This window comes from Tauraco erythrolophus, chromosome 10 (genome assembly GCF_009769465.1).
Source record: "Tauraco erythrolophus isolate bTauEry1 chromosome 10, bTauEry1.pri, whole genome shotgun sequence".
NCBI classification, from domain to species: Eukaryota; Metazoa; Chordata; class Aves; order Musophagiformes; family Musophagidae; genus Tauraco; species Tauraco erythrolophus.
The window spans coordinates 8075617-8090981 of NC_141474.1; the positions used below are offsets into that span (position 1 = coordinate 8075617).

Below are 15365 nucleotides of genomic sequence, written 5' to 3' on the forward strand. Positions count from 1 at the left end.
TGCAATCCATCTTTTAACTGGCCTTTGTACTACGAATTTTCCATTTAACTTTCAGGGACACAGGACCCATGCAGGCACGCCTGCAAACCCCACCTTTGTGTCACCCACAGCTGCATTTGCTTCCTTCAGGTAGCAGAAAGCTGTAAGAGTATATGCTGGATAAAAATAACACCTAACATACAGAACAGGACTGTCCACTCAATTTTTTTCTACAGTGCACAGCTGCATGCTTTAACTGGTAAGTAACCCAAGATACACACAGTCTGATAGAACATGTATTTCACCGCAAAAAATTCAGAGGTGAACACTAGATACACTTTGTTCCAGAACAGGATAGGCGCAATTATTAAATCAATGAGTTACTCAAATCCAAAGCCAAGAGATTCCAACTGCAAAAAAACCCACAAAGTCTCTAGTCAGCCCCCAGGCAAGAATGTAGCACTAAAGAGACTGCCTTTCCCTTATGCACTTAAAAGTGTACGGTGGATTGGAAAAAAACCCACCCATACTTAACTGGATAGGTCTTAAAATTCAGTTTAGAAAAAAATAAAATCACAGAATTGTCATGAAGCTATGTTTTAAACAGAATACTACAGGGATCTGCCTTTGTTCCTGTGCTATTCAACGCTTCTATCAATGAATAACGACAGAAAATGCTGGTCAAACATGTAGGTAAGAGAAGCTCTTGATAGAGAGGAGTAACATGAACTGCTTAACAAGGCAGTCAGCACGTAAAGTGCACTTTAACATTGCAAAGTTGTACATCTATAAATAAAACATATACAGCATCCTCCCCAAAACAGGAGACTGACCTGGGAAAGACAAACTTACTCTCGGGGTTCCTATCAGTCAGCCGAACATGAATTCCTAGCGTGAGTTTGGCCATGAATACTTTAGATGTACAAACAGCAAATATCAAGTAGGAGTAAATGAGATTATGCTACACCTGATATTTGCATGGCACAAACATTACATCAGTTCTGGTGTCTGCTCTTTAAGAAGGAAGAGCTGAAATGAATTCAAAGAAGCCAACAGTAATGATTAATAGAAAACTCTTGACAATGGAAAGCTCAGTCTATTTATCAAAGGGAAAAGGGAAAGAGACAGTTAATCAAAAACTCCAAGTACCCACAAAGAAACTCAGATTAAACAATAATTTCCAATCTAGAGGGTACAGGGATAACAAAACTGAGCAATTAAAAGTTCAAGTTAGATAAAATCCAATTAGAAATAGGGTAATATCTTTCTCTTTAGACACAGACTTATACAGTCTGTCAGCAGTGGAGAGAAACAACTGGAACAAAGCATTTAAGGTTGCAGTGGAATTTCTCCATCACTCATGCTTGTTTAAAAGAACACCAGGATTGGCCGTTTCAGAAAGAGTATGCACGCTAGTTCAAACACAGCTATTCAGAGAGGTTATTATCCGAGTTACGCAAGGAGTCATTACTAGATGACCACAACTGTTTTTTCTCATGTTAAAATTTATTAACTAGCTTTAGCCATATGTCTAAAGCAGGAAAGTCATATAATAGACGTGCATAATTGTAATTTACCATTCCCCACAACTAAATCAGGCTCCTTTCACTATATTTTAATACTTTCAACTTCATATCCAAGAACAGACATGAAAGAAGAGTTTCTGCAGGGCAAGGTAGGATTAATAAAGTTACAGAAAGCAAATCCTGAGACAACACCATTTGCAGAATATCCTCTGTGCCTCTTGTGCCATCCTCAGTAGAACAGCTGAAGGCTGTTAGTCAATGTGAGCTGCTGCCACATCACACAACAGGCAATCTTGGGGTATTCTGGCCCTAAACCACAGCAGTTCTATAGGCTTCCTTTAACATACCAAATACCTCCTTGATACGGGTTAGAAATCAGTCCAAACACCAGCAGGCTACAGCACAGCATTGTAGGAGCTCGATCACATAGAAATCTGGCACTCAGCAAAGGCAGCTGTGCCAGAAGCTGGAGAGCTGCTCGACTCCCACGGCATTCAAGCCAGCACTTGGGGCACTGGCTAGCTCTGCTCAGAGACTGTCTGGATATCTACAGTTAAATCATGTTTCTGTACATCTACATGCAGCTGATGAATGCGCAAAGTCAAATTAAACTTCAGTCCCAGAAGCCCTACAAGATTTCGTTATAGGGATTTCTGGTTTCACCACCGCCAGTGGTGGGGGGTACATGGGCAGCTCAGTCGTCTTTGGTGTCAGCAGTACACCAAGGTCTGCAGACTAACAGCAGGAGGCACAGGCTGTATACTTGTAGCTCTCTCTCATGAAAGAAAGAGCAAAGCAGAATTTCACAGAACCCCACCTTGGGCATCTCATCAGGCAAACAAGAGGTCCTCCAACACCACCCACCACTCCAACAAATACCTTTTAGGTGTGTTTTGGTTTATTTTGTAAGTCTTAAAGTGTTTTTTCCTTGAAAGGCTGTAAAACAAACTAGAACATCTAGAGGAATATCTCATGTTTTGTCCACAAGCAAATAAACCACCAAAATATGCCTTCCTCCCACCCCTCCAAGATTCAGGGATACTGGAAGGTACATTTAACTGTTGCCCCTAGCTAACAGGGAGGGGGAAGCCTAAACACTGATTAGAGTATCACTGGTATGATTTAAAAGGAAAGCTGAAACCTGTGCTCTGAGACGACACTCACAACCATCACCCACAAACGGCCCAGCATTTGGTACACAAACCTTCTGGTACAAAGTTGAAGAGCACTCCAAGACCAGGCTTGTTCTGGTATCTTCTGAGGCTAATCAGAAAAACATGAGGGAGCACTCCAGCAGGGCACAGTAAAAGCTCTTTTAACTTCAGCTCTTGATATTTGGAAGGACAAAGCCTTACAGAATACGCCAGAGGGAACGTGCCGGCCCGTGGAAAGATGGCAGGTGAGGCACACACAGCCCTTGCACTCACCATTTTGTTCTCCTCCTGGAGAAGTGCTTGGTCACACAGTTACGCGGTTTTCCCCTCCAGCAATTCAGTGCAATTCCTTTTGAATGTTAAAGAACAAAAAACCTACAGTCCAGATTTTCAACCACGTCTCCTGTCATCAACATTTCTAGGCACAAATACCAGTAATTTAGTTCTAACCATTGGTGTAGACAAAACTGCAAATATTTGCCCCTGATTCATGTTGGGCAAAGCATTGTTTCTCTAAAAATAGAGGCGAACACTGAAAAAGCAGGGTCTAAGTCTTTAAAGGATATGATTATCCTAAACAGCAACTCCAGCTTCCCACCACCACTGCTCTGCTCTCATCCCAACCTACTGTCTCAAGTTCTCTTTAGGAGAGGAGGGGGGGGGGGGGAAAGCCACTTGTCTACAGAGCAGCTTAAAATTGTAGCAGCTTGTGTCAGCTCTAAATGACATGCTCAGAACAGGAAACCCAATCTTTTCCAAATAAAAGCCACTGTTTCTCTTCAGTTTTCCATCTAACACTCAGAAACAGAAACAGGAAAGTGAAGTTTGTTCTGGCACTTTCTGGAAGCACATGAGGTCTCTTAACCTACTTCAACAGGAATTTAATCCTTTAAGAACAAATTTCACATACAACTTAATTCAAATCATGATTTCTGAAAGCTAGAGGGTTTGAAATGGGAAAATGTCCTGTGGGCTGCATCAGCTATGCAGCTGCTTCTAATTAAAGCTTCTCCTTTACTCTCTCTGGGCTACTTTCCAGCACAAATACTTTAGTCAGAGCTCAGCCCATTCCCCCCCTCCTCCTTTTCAGCTCCAGCCTGCATTTGCCTTAGCTCAGGCTCTCATGGAGCTAAACAAGAGACACGAAAAACAAAACAAAGGTATTTATCCAAATTTGTAGCATCCACAAACTCACAGAGCTGCACTCACTCTAGCAATCTAACACTACAAAGTGAAAGTAGAAGACTCACAAAAGCTGCATTTCTGGCTCTTCTGCCACAAAACTACATTGAAGTTGCCTCCCAATACTTAGTTCTCTCTTGCTTTCTAAAGACTTCTGGAAAATACATCTGGTCTGTTGGAAAAACCTCCTCATCTGCCATACTATATTTGCTTGGGCACATTCATAGGACAGTCTCTTCAAATGCACCTTATAGAGTGTTTTAACCAGTCTTCCAGATGTTTGATTTTCATGGGAGTTTCCTATTCAGGCCCAGTGATATCATCTGGAGATGCACAGAAGGAAGCAGATGGTTTTAATTTAAAACGCGAAGCGAAGAATTTCCTCGTAGTCTTGCTTCTCCCCCCCCCCAACCCAACACTCCCTTTGCTTTGATTGGAAGATGCTTCAATGGGCGAGGGGGGGGAAATGCAGTCTCATGACTAACGTGAGAAGGGTCGCGGCTATTTTGCTACAGATTTTAACCAGACTTTCCTCTGGCTCCCGAGTTCTGACTCCCACACCTACACCTCCTCTCAGGAGGGAGAACAGGATTATCTGGTTAGCTTTACAAACGCTCCTTCCCATGTCTCAAGGCTCCCATTTATGCGTCATACTTTGAATGCAAACTATGGGATGGGACAGCCTCTCTGTTCTGCGTTTAAAGCAGTACACAGCTATTGTTTCCAGTCCACAGAAAGCACTTCTGCAGTGCACCACTCTGCAGCATCACGGAATAACAGCAACCAAAGTCTGAATGGGCAAGGTTTAGTTCAGCTTTTTCTGACCATCAGAGCTCTGAACAGCTTTTGGTCTGCACAGACAAATCACAATAGAAAATTCTGACCAAGTGACTCAAATCACCACTCTGCTCCAAGATTTGAAGTTAAAAGCGTGCGTACTCTCCCCTTTTTCCTTTGCCCTGGTCTCAAGGGTCTCAACTTCTGAAAGGAGACAGAAGGAAACAGGAAAGGGCAGCCCATTCTCAGAAAGGGAAAACTTTTCAACTTTTGCATTTAGCCTCTTCTGGAAAACTCTCAGACCTCATCCTGCTACAAGGTCTCCTGTGGGTATTCCCCATTCACTGGTCTAGGAGCGATTAGTCTCTCGAGATAGATCCTGAGAAGGTATCTGCTGAAGTCTCAGAAGCAGTGCTGCAGTCTAGGTCTTAAATCTAAGTTAAAATTCATTTACGAAGATCCAGCTGGAAAGAAAGGTAGGTCAAAAACCTGGCAAGGGGGCTGGAGTTACTGGGTGTTAGAACTGGAATAGAAGCCCCTTACTGCCATGCCATTGCCGCTTTGAGGTCCTCCTGTTGCCACCCTGCAGATAAGAGGTAGAAACTGTATCATGCAATGTAAAAGCATGCACAGACTTCTGCACAGGGTGAGAAAGACACTGCTGCCTAAAGAAGCACACAAAGCTGCAGAGACCCTGACAGCTTTGGGCACGAAAAGATGTGCTGAAGACGACTGTTCTTTTGGAATCAGTGAACTTCAGTAGTCTCCACTTTCGACTAAGCACAGTAAAAAGCATGGTTGCCACTGTATTTTTATTTTTTTTTTTTTAGTAAATCAGTACTTTGGTTCATATGGAGGTACCTATATCCCTTCCAGACACACAATGTGCAACAGTCCTAAGATCAAAAAAACCCAATCTTAAAAACCCACACAGCACAAGAAGTAACAAGGCCCAGTTTCCTCCCTAAACCTTGGAGCACCCCTACCCCAACTCCCTTTCTTCTCACTTCTGCTTCTGCTCCCTGTCACTGGGGCACAGAGGACGGAAGTTGGGAGAGGCCACAGCTACCAAACATGGGGAAATCAGCTGAGATACTCTCTGCTTCGGGGCTCTGCCCCACTCCAAGCACAGAGAGACTGCCCAGTCCTCCATCCACTGGCAGCAGAGAAGACTCTTGTGCTCAGAACACAGCGGGTAGTGTTGCCAAAAATCTCTGCTCTGCTTGTCCTTGAAACAGCTCCCTCCCACACCTCCTTAGCCTGCCTGCAACCACAGAAACACTGCAAGTTAGCACTACTATCCCCCAGACTCTCCCTACTACTACTTTCCCAGTCATCTAGCAGCAGGGAGATGAGAAAAGAGTTTTCCTGTGATGTTCACAATCAGCATTAAGCAACAAGCAACTGTTATCTTTCTTCTCTGCTGGATATGAGAGTATGCAAGAAGTCTCCTTTCATGCTTAACACCTCAATACGCAAAAGGATAGCTGGAGACACTGGGGGGACGACACCACAACAACAAAAAAACACCACCACAGCACAACACAAAGCTAAATCCCAAACTGAAACTGCCTTTCCTCAAAGCAGGACCTAGAAAGCTTGGAATGACAGGTTTCCTTCATACTGCTACTGCAGATACAGCCATATTCCTTGGAATAAGGTCTATGTCCTCACCATGCTAGCCACTGAATGGGTGTAGAAAGATCTCTCAAACAAAAATTCTGACCTTGGAAGATGCAAACACAGGAATGTGTAATTTTCTAAATATAAAATCAAGGTCAAAGAAGGTCAGTAATTCTATCAAACAGTGCCACAAAATGACAGCCACGGGCCAGCAGCGTCACCAGGGGAACAGAGCTACTTAAAGGGCACTCACAAGAGCAATCTGATAAAGATCCAACTCTGATTTCCTTACAAGGGTCACAATCGCTGTTCCCATAACAGAAGCCAGATGCAACAAAATAAAGGTTTCTTAGCAGAAAACTAGCTCTTTTAATTGAGTAGACACTACAAGATTTTTCTGACAAAGAAGGCTGTTTCAGCACTAAGGTGACACTTGCTACTTTGCTGAATATCTAGACCAGACGTTCTGCTTACCAGTGCCTACATTACTCGTGCCTTATTCATCACATACGACTATCTCTGATGCAGGATCTCCCTTAGCTGTTTGCTTGCTCCTTACAGAGAGCAAGATTAACTAGATGGACTGACCACACACTAGAACAACCAACCTGACTGAGAGGAGGTACAGAAAGAGGAAAGGAGCCTATTACAATAACTTATTGCCCAGCAGAGGAAGTACTGCAGAAAACTCGAAAAAAGTGGAAGGGGTGGAGATTTAGCTAATCAGTGAGTGATCCTGCAGAGCTACAAGCCAAGCCACTTGCTTTAGTAATAAGTTCAGTTTCCTGAACAAAACATTTCTACTCTTATAGCCATCAAAAATTTGATAAGTCATTTAGGTTACCACACCAGACAGAAAGTTCCCCTATTCAGAGTTCCTCATAGTGCAGGAAAGAAAAAAAAGTTAAAACCAAAACAGGATGCTAAGAGCCAGTCTGCTAAAGGTAGAGTCTCCACAACTGAGTTTTTTTTTTATGCTATTTTTTCCTTCCTTTCTGAAAAAAAGAGCTCTTGATCCAGAACTAAAAAACAAACACACAATAATCTCTGTATACAGGTCTCTATTAGCTTTCCCAATTACTTTGGCACCTGCAAAGGGACTGAGCTGTTACTTGAAGGAAGGGTTGGCTTAAGACCTGCAAGAAGACTTTGCACAAAAAGGAAGAAGGCAACATTAGAATTATAAATAACTACGTGCTAAAAAAACATAAGAGCAGTCAAAGTTGCCACTGTGACAAGGCAAATGTGTCAAGATCTGGGCTGTGCACTACAAATACTGAGCAGAAGTTAATCAGATGAACCAAGTAAATTTTTTTTTTTTTTAACAGTTTAAGACATGGTTAAGAGGAACATGCAAGTTGGAGAAAGCATCCTTAGGAAGATAAAAACGGCACCAACGTCAATATCAGTTTTGTTTATTACCTTCATCATGACCCACATGCTTTGCCTCCAGACAAACTAGCTCAAGTACGCATTAGAAAGACCTACTAACATCACACCATTTCTTTTTTCAGTCTTAAAATACAGGTGAAAAGCGGGCAAAGTTCCAGCTTTCTTTTCAGCAAGGCAGCTCGTTTCTGTTGACAGAAATTCTGGCAATATAAAACCATGGAAAGGAAAAGACTAGGAAGCAGTATTAGTTAGAAATTTGAAAAAAACAACAGGGAATAACAAGTTACATATTTGTCTTCCTGCACATCAGGTATTGATTTGAAACTGAGACAAACCTCAAATTAGATTATGATTTCCCCTTTGTGTGCCACAGGTGTAACTTAAGTATATCGAGTTTTATGCACCACATTAATAGAAAGAACTAAAGGTTGTGGCTAGGGAAGATGGATGTGTAGAAAAGGGTGAAGAGCAGAGCTGTGTGTTTGTCAAGCTAAATCAACATGACAAAATTCACTAATATTTAAAGAATGTTGGCATTATGAAAAGAGCGATTTAGCATGCTAGAAAACAGTACAACTTGCACTGATGAAGTAAACAAGGTTTAGAAAATAATCCATTTACTGCAGACATAGTAAATTAACCCTGCCAAACAAGGAGGATTTACCTTTTTGCAAAATAGCACTTAAAAAAAAATCTAAACACTGCAGTTTGAAAGATGAACTGCATTTAAATAGATGTGATATTCTCTAGACAGCACACACCACCAAAGCTCCTGCTGATCAGCTTTCCATGCAGCAGAAAAGTGAAGGCACCATTGAAGGTGGCTGTCAATATTTACCAAAATCAATTAGGTGATAAAGACAATATTTGGGTCTTTATATGTGGGTGTTTGTTTGGGGGTTTTTGTTTGTTTCTTTTTGCAGCTCCCACATGTTACTTGCTCTCCAGCGTGTAGAAGGGAATTGGCATGCTTCAGAGTAGTTCTGAAAAACCTCATATTCAAATTGGGGCTGAAGCTCTATGCATTAAGGCAAGCTATGAGATGGAGAGCAAGTTCCAACTTAACTTGTGAGACTGGAAGCCAGGTATAGAGTTTACCTCTGATCACATCGGCCTCACTTCCTAACCTAAAGCAAAGGAATGAACCTGACAAGATCCAACCCCAAAAAAATCTGAACGAGAATTCCAGATTTTTTACGTTACAAAAAGCTAGCACATAACTAATGTACTATCAAGAAACATCAACGGTGCTAAAACCGTTATGCATGCGATAAGAAAATCTTCACAATTCACATCTCCTTTCTTGCTAGGATCCTGAATCAAAGAGATTGTTAATTAAATTAATTAGAAATGAAACCAACTTACTTGCAATATCCTGTACCATTTTGATATGGAATGCATTTTCCCTCATTAACACATGGTTTGGAATCATCCATACACTGCAAAGCTGAAAGAAAAAAAAAACAGACAGTCAAATGGGTAGCCATACATGTCAAGTCAAAGTTTCATTAGCATATTTTTGAGAATTAAAATTTTATAGTAGAAAATTTTAGATGACTGGAACAAAAACAAAGACGCTATCGCATAGTTTAATTTAATCTCTGGCAACATCAAAAGAGCCAGACTGAAAGAAGAATCAAATACAGATTTGTTCATCAGGCAACTAAATGTTTCCAGAATTTCTTTTCAGTAGATTTTTCAAAGCAAAGCATGCAATAATTTCAGCAAGCTACAAAAACATCCATGTCAGCACTTGCATGTTTTGGGTTAAGTGTCACCAATTACCGCTTTCTGATCAAAATTCTGGACTGAAATTCTCTGAAATAAGAAGCAACTCCTCCTAAGCCTTCTTTCCCAATATTTCATCTCAAATTCTTTCTTTCTTTTCTGCTGTCTCTAGGGACACTTGACACTGAAATAGGAGCATCTGTCCTCATAAGCTCACTTGTTTCTAGTAATACAGAACTTGCTGCAACATCATTACTGTTGTGGCACACTCATTTCAGTCAGGGTTGTGTTTGGGAGCAAGTGAAAACAGAGATGTTAAAAGACTTCCAGCAAAGAATTTGATAGTTCTAAGGAGGACAGTCTGTAGCTCAAACTTGACATTTTCAGTATTATGTTTTTAAAAGTCATTAGGTGTTGTGCAGTTTGGGGCTGGTCAATTTTTGTCCAAGTTTACTGAAAGCTCTAGTGACGTCTGTTCTGATGGATGCAACACATCAGCTCCAGCTCTGGCAAGTGCTTGTCTCTCATGGGGACCTGAAGCAGCACACCGTGGCTATTTCTGAAGTGACCAGAAAGGTGAGAACTATGTAAGCCCTGCAGGAGCAGAAGGCACTCTAGAACCACCAAAATTTAGCCAGTCCACTGAGACCACAGGCTACCATTTGAATAGCACCGAACTAGTGGATAAAGCTCTTGGAACCAAAAGATCTGGGTCCTATCCTAAACCCACACACTGAGAAGTCACAAACTCCTCCCAGCCTCCAGACACATACACTTCTGTGCCTTTATGTGCCCTATTTCAACCACCTTACTGCATCTGGGAAAGCATTTGACAGATCTCAGTTAAAGGAACCTGGAGGCATCCGTAACATCCAAGCACCTAAACTGCCCGCTCGCGTCCCAGCTGCTGCAGAGCAGCAGAATTGCCTCTTATTCCTTTAAGGATGGTCTTCCTTTCCTCAAGAGGTATTAAATTTTCAATACAAATTCAGCGAGGGGCATCACGGAAAACTGGTCCAAACCACCACCAAAGTTTATATGCTGGTGACTAAGGAACAGGGCTCAGAAACAAAGAGTGAACGCATCAGTCCCACTAAGCTCTCCCTGCAACCAGCCCAAATTCAGTCCAGCAATTAGACAACTTGGAACAGACTCCAGTTACTGCTATCCAAGGCTTGAAGTGTTATTTCTCAACAACCCTGGAGCACGTAAACAGGTCACATGCACTACGAGGTACTACAGGAACGTTTCACACTTGCAATCCCTACAGAGAATACAGTTAAATTAAACCCAGTTGCCCAGGAAAATTATCCATATTTCCCACAAAATGAGTACGCCTGTTTCTGTTAACTTGATTTCTGAAAAAGAGGCACTCCGATGGTGCTTCTGCAGCGCTCTCAGGAAATGAACAAAATTCCACTCTGAGCCCCTTTCAGATAACCCCTGAGGTCAGGGTTACTAAGCGACAGAAATATTAACACAGATTTTGCATGGCGTTCCCCCCCACAGCGCTCAAAAACAACTCACACTAATTTGCACCTGTCTGAATTTTTATCCCAGTTAACAGCAACATCCACGACGCTTCAAGTCCAAAACTTCATCTGCTTCTTTCTGTCTAACGCTGCAGCAGCTTGTTTCCACAGCACAGATTAGCTCCACTTAGGCGAGTTCAGTTACGCCGTGCTCAAGAGAAGCTGCAAAAGGACCTGTAACCATTCCGACTTCTCTTACCACCTATGCTACTCCAAGGAAACAGAGGAAAAATGAGCCTCACCATGTTTTGAAGAACCGGGAGGGGAAGCAGACTCTATTCTCACCTCACTACCTCGAATTTTCATTCTTTTCACACCAATCAAGCCAGTGAAGCAAATACTCAGAGGATTATTTCTTTTGTGCCCATGCTTTCAAACACAATTTTGTAATCTCTTCGAGTACTCACATCTCCAGTGAGAACAGAGCAGCCAGTTGATTTTGTAACCCACATAGTAAAAGCTTAACTAGCACTTGGCCAAGAACACCTCCCAGCACAACTGCATGGAGGGGAACAAGAAGGTGATGGCTTTTGGGGTCACAGGAAGGATCCAACTCAGTGATTCCAGTTTAGCTTGCTGGGCCAAATACAGACACAGCAGAGAGGCTTTAGCAAAGTAATGATTAATTTTCTCCTGGTTTTTCACAAATTATTCCTGCCTTGAACCGCTGTTTAGCAGGTCATTAAACTACTACTAGTCCTTAGAATTCTTTAACAGACACAGTGAGTGGGGCAATGCAGGCAGCTAAATATGTATTTTGCTTATAGTAATTTAGAAGTGAAAGAAGCTAAGAAAACCAAAGCAAAAAAACTCTTTTGTACTTTTTCAGCTTAAGACTAAAATAGACTGAATAGTACATTGAAAAGCAACTAAAGCTGAAGCAAATGTAACCACATTCTATATTAAAATGAGTATTAAAAAGTAACATGACCACTTCTCTTAAAAAAAAAAAAGAAATCACAAGGGAAATCGAAGACTACAGTTCTCACAGTAAAATTAGCATTTCCGTGCACAAAGCACTGTCTTCCTGTATTTCACGATATCTTTAACAATTTCACAAGGCATGCAAAACCAAGGCATTTCAACATGACTTACTCCAAAAGCTACTTTTCTGCTACTCTACCATGTCATGCTCAAGAGTGAACAGTATCAGAAACTTTACTTTCTACCTCAGCCAGTATAGAAAGTACATTTCACTGCATCCATTATGCTGACCGGAAATACTTTGTTGTGTACAGCATGAGAGAAGACAACCTTGTCTTGAAAAGATAAAGCCACTTTTCTAGAAGCCATATATAGATCACACTAGCATGCTCTCAAAGCTTTGAGTTGAACAGGCTGCTTTTGACACAAGTTTTCTGCTGTGTTTAAAAAAAACAGCAATGGTGAATTATTTGTTGGGTTTCTGGATTTGCTCGAGCTTGCCGAAACCACCAAGACTATCAGAAGCTAGGTTAGTGATGTTTTCAAGTCCTCACATTCCCGTGCGGTGGAGGGCTCGCTCCGGTACACCAGCGGGTCTTCACGGGGATATCCCCTGGCTTTTTAATGTATCGAACCGCCTCATGATTTTTATCAGTCCTTCTGGGCATATTACAGGAATATTGGGAAGACACCCCACAATTATCAAAAGATTGGCTTCTTATGGAGCGGGCAGGCCACCACTTTGTGAAAGAAATACCCAATTTTTAGCACACATCATCACCAAGTCTAAAAGACTTCTCGGGCATGCTCCAAGTGCATGCAAGATGAATGTTATTAGCTATACTACCCAGCCTAGAGTCCATACAAACCCTTGCACGTGACTGCATTTAGACACAAATTCTAACCTGACATTTTAACCAGCCTACCAGAACTATTTTCCAAGGCCAGAGGGAAAAAAACAGGCAGCCGCTGCTGTAAAATGAGCACAAGCTGAAAGTGTTACTCACAGAAACACTATAGGAAGTGCTGTGATTCTCAACATCTGAACCTACCAAAGCTCACACTGAACTGGAGTAAAATTTCACCTAGGTTTAATCTTTTTGGCTGAAGAGACAGTTAAAGAAAATCCAGGAGGAAAAGAAGAGTTGTGTTTCTGCCTCATTGTTCTTTAGGATTGCCAAAATAATCTGGAAGTTGTGATCTGGTTTCTATACGTCATCTGTCCACTATAAATTTCCAGGCTAGAAAATTAAAAGGAAGGGTTAAGATCAGTAGCTGTAAGCGATAGAGTTCAGCTTTAAGAGAGAAGACTGCTATAGGGAAACAGCCATAACCAGAGAAAACCTGAAAGGGCTTTGTTGTAAATACTGAAAGGAAAGTAACGCCAATAAACTCCTCACCCACAAGTTCAGAAAAAGTCAAGCAGAAATAAAAACGTAAAATACCAAGACAATTAATGCTGTGGGGAAGAGATGTTATAAAGCTGGTTTCCTGAAGCTCTGTGGTTGGTTATCCTGCACCTAAGAAGGTGCAGGCTTTGACCAAAGGTTTCACTTTAAATAAGGAGAAAGCAATATTCTGGCAGAGAACACAGCTGAGCTGGCGGTACAGCTTTCTCCCTGGCAGGACACCATGTGGGTGCCTCTCTCCTCTTTCCATCCATAAGTTTTCCATTAAGTTCATAGAAACTCAGTATCTTTTAAGAACCTAGACCTCTGTCATATTTGGCTCAAACTTGTCCATAGGTTCAAAAACTCTCTTGAGAGAGAGGGTGGAAAACAGCCCACTTTAATATAGCAGAAAAGTCAGACTAAAAATACATTATAGATTAGAAAGAAAACTAAAGGACAAAATAGGAGGCTTCAATAACCTTTATGTAGTCAGCGGATTTACTGTCTCAACCGATATTCGTAAGAAACAGCATGTCATTTCAGCTGTGCTACCCACCATATATGAAAAGAAAGGCGAAAAAGGATTCAAAAGCCCTCAAAGAGCAGCGCACAGCACACGTGAGGAATCCTTAGGCCAGCTCAGGCTGCTTGCCCCAGGCGGGTCAGCCCTGAAGACGACCATCAGCATGGTCAGAAACACCAGCTACACTACAAATCAAGAGGTCTCAAATTCCAAGGGAGCACAAAAACAGCTTCAGATTCCTTTCAGGAAAAACCAAGCCTGAAAAAAGAAGATTAGAGAAAACACTGAAACACGAGGTGCAATTCTGGAAGAAGAACAGCAGGTCCTCGCTATGCAGAAAGGGACAAAAGACTTCACAGCAACACCTTGCACCACACAAACAGCTGCTGAAAAAGCTGGTAAGGAATAAGAAGCACTGCACGAATGGAGAGAATACCCAAAGATAACCAAATTTTGGAGGAAAACCACAAAAGAGTGATAACTAATTACACTATTCACTAACCTCAACAGATTACAGTTCCAGTGAGATTATGTACTAGGGAAGAACCCACTACTAAATAAGCACTAGCTTAAAAAAAAAAGAAAAGAAATAGCCATTTTCGTATTTTTAAAGTACAGATCACCCCATGGCAGCCACACAGGGAGGGGGGAAAAAAAAACAAACTAGGAAAAAAATCCACAACACTATGAAAAAGTGATAAAGCCTTATATTCAGCTGAAATTTAGAAAACGTTAACATTTGGGGGGTCTAAACAAGCTGAGCAGTTTGCACATCACGGGAGGCAGTAGTTACGGACAAAGCTTGTCTAAGGCATAGAAATCCTTAAAGTAAAGGATTATGGTAAAGAAAAAACGCTTTAATTGGATTATTAAGACATCTCCACTGTTTTTACACACAAACGCCTGAAATCAATTGGATAACACAAGACTCATCAACTGAGAAGCTGAGCAGAGCTCAGAGGAGTGTGAAAGCACTCAGCCAACGTCCTGGACCTTCTGAGAGAGAAAACCCCAATGTCTAAACTGGTTTTCTTCACTAGCTTTTCAAGGCTTTGTCAGACAAGCATAAAAGAAAACGTTTAAGTGAGTTTTAGAAGAACAAGCCAGTAAGAAGAAATGTTGCTTTAGAAGTTCATGAGGGTTTTTTTAACTCAAGATTGCTAAATTTGACTACATTAAGCAAAATCCCATGCCCTGACATCATCTGTTTAAAATCTCTCCTCTGAACATCTAGGAACTGGCAAAAACTACTAACTGGCCCTCCTAAGAACAAAGCTGGTACCCGTTGCGCAGAGCTGAAGTTTTTCTGTCCTTGGGGTCTTAGGCCTAGGAACCTGCAGGAGAGGAGTGTTATTTCTATCAGATGCAGCTACAGTTCATGCGACACTGTTCCTGGCAAAAAACTACAAGTTATAATACATATTGAATTCAGGATGAACTCATAAGACACTTCAAAAGTCCATCAGTCATCACGTTCTCTATTTTCTTGCACAGCTACTGTTCCATGCTTTCCCCTGTTTTCATTTTTCCAAACAAAGCTAAAATCCAGAACAGCAACATAGGGTATTTAGTTAAAAAAAGTTTTCAACAAAAAAATGCAGGGAAGGCAATTAAAGAGCTGAAGAGGTGTTGGT

At 41.5% G+C, this 15365-nt stretch overlaps 1 protein-coding gene across 2 annotated transcripts in view; it reads right to left on the reverse strand.

The window, feature by feature from the left end:
* Positions 1-15365, reverse strand: part of NOTCH2 (notch receptor 2) — an 84366-nt gene that overhangs the window by 65237 nt on the left and 3764 nt on the right. Inside the window, exon 2 of one of the 2 annotated variants that reach the window (XM_086617264.1) lies at positions 8999-9080. In XM_086617264.1, the coding sequence (XP_086473390.1) occupies positions 8999-9080 (82 nt within the window). Of the gene's footprint in view, positions 1-8998; positions 9081-15365 lie in introns of those variants that run through there. The other variant, XM_086617266.1, reaches the window with a different exon arrangement.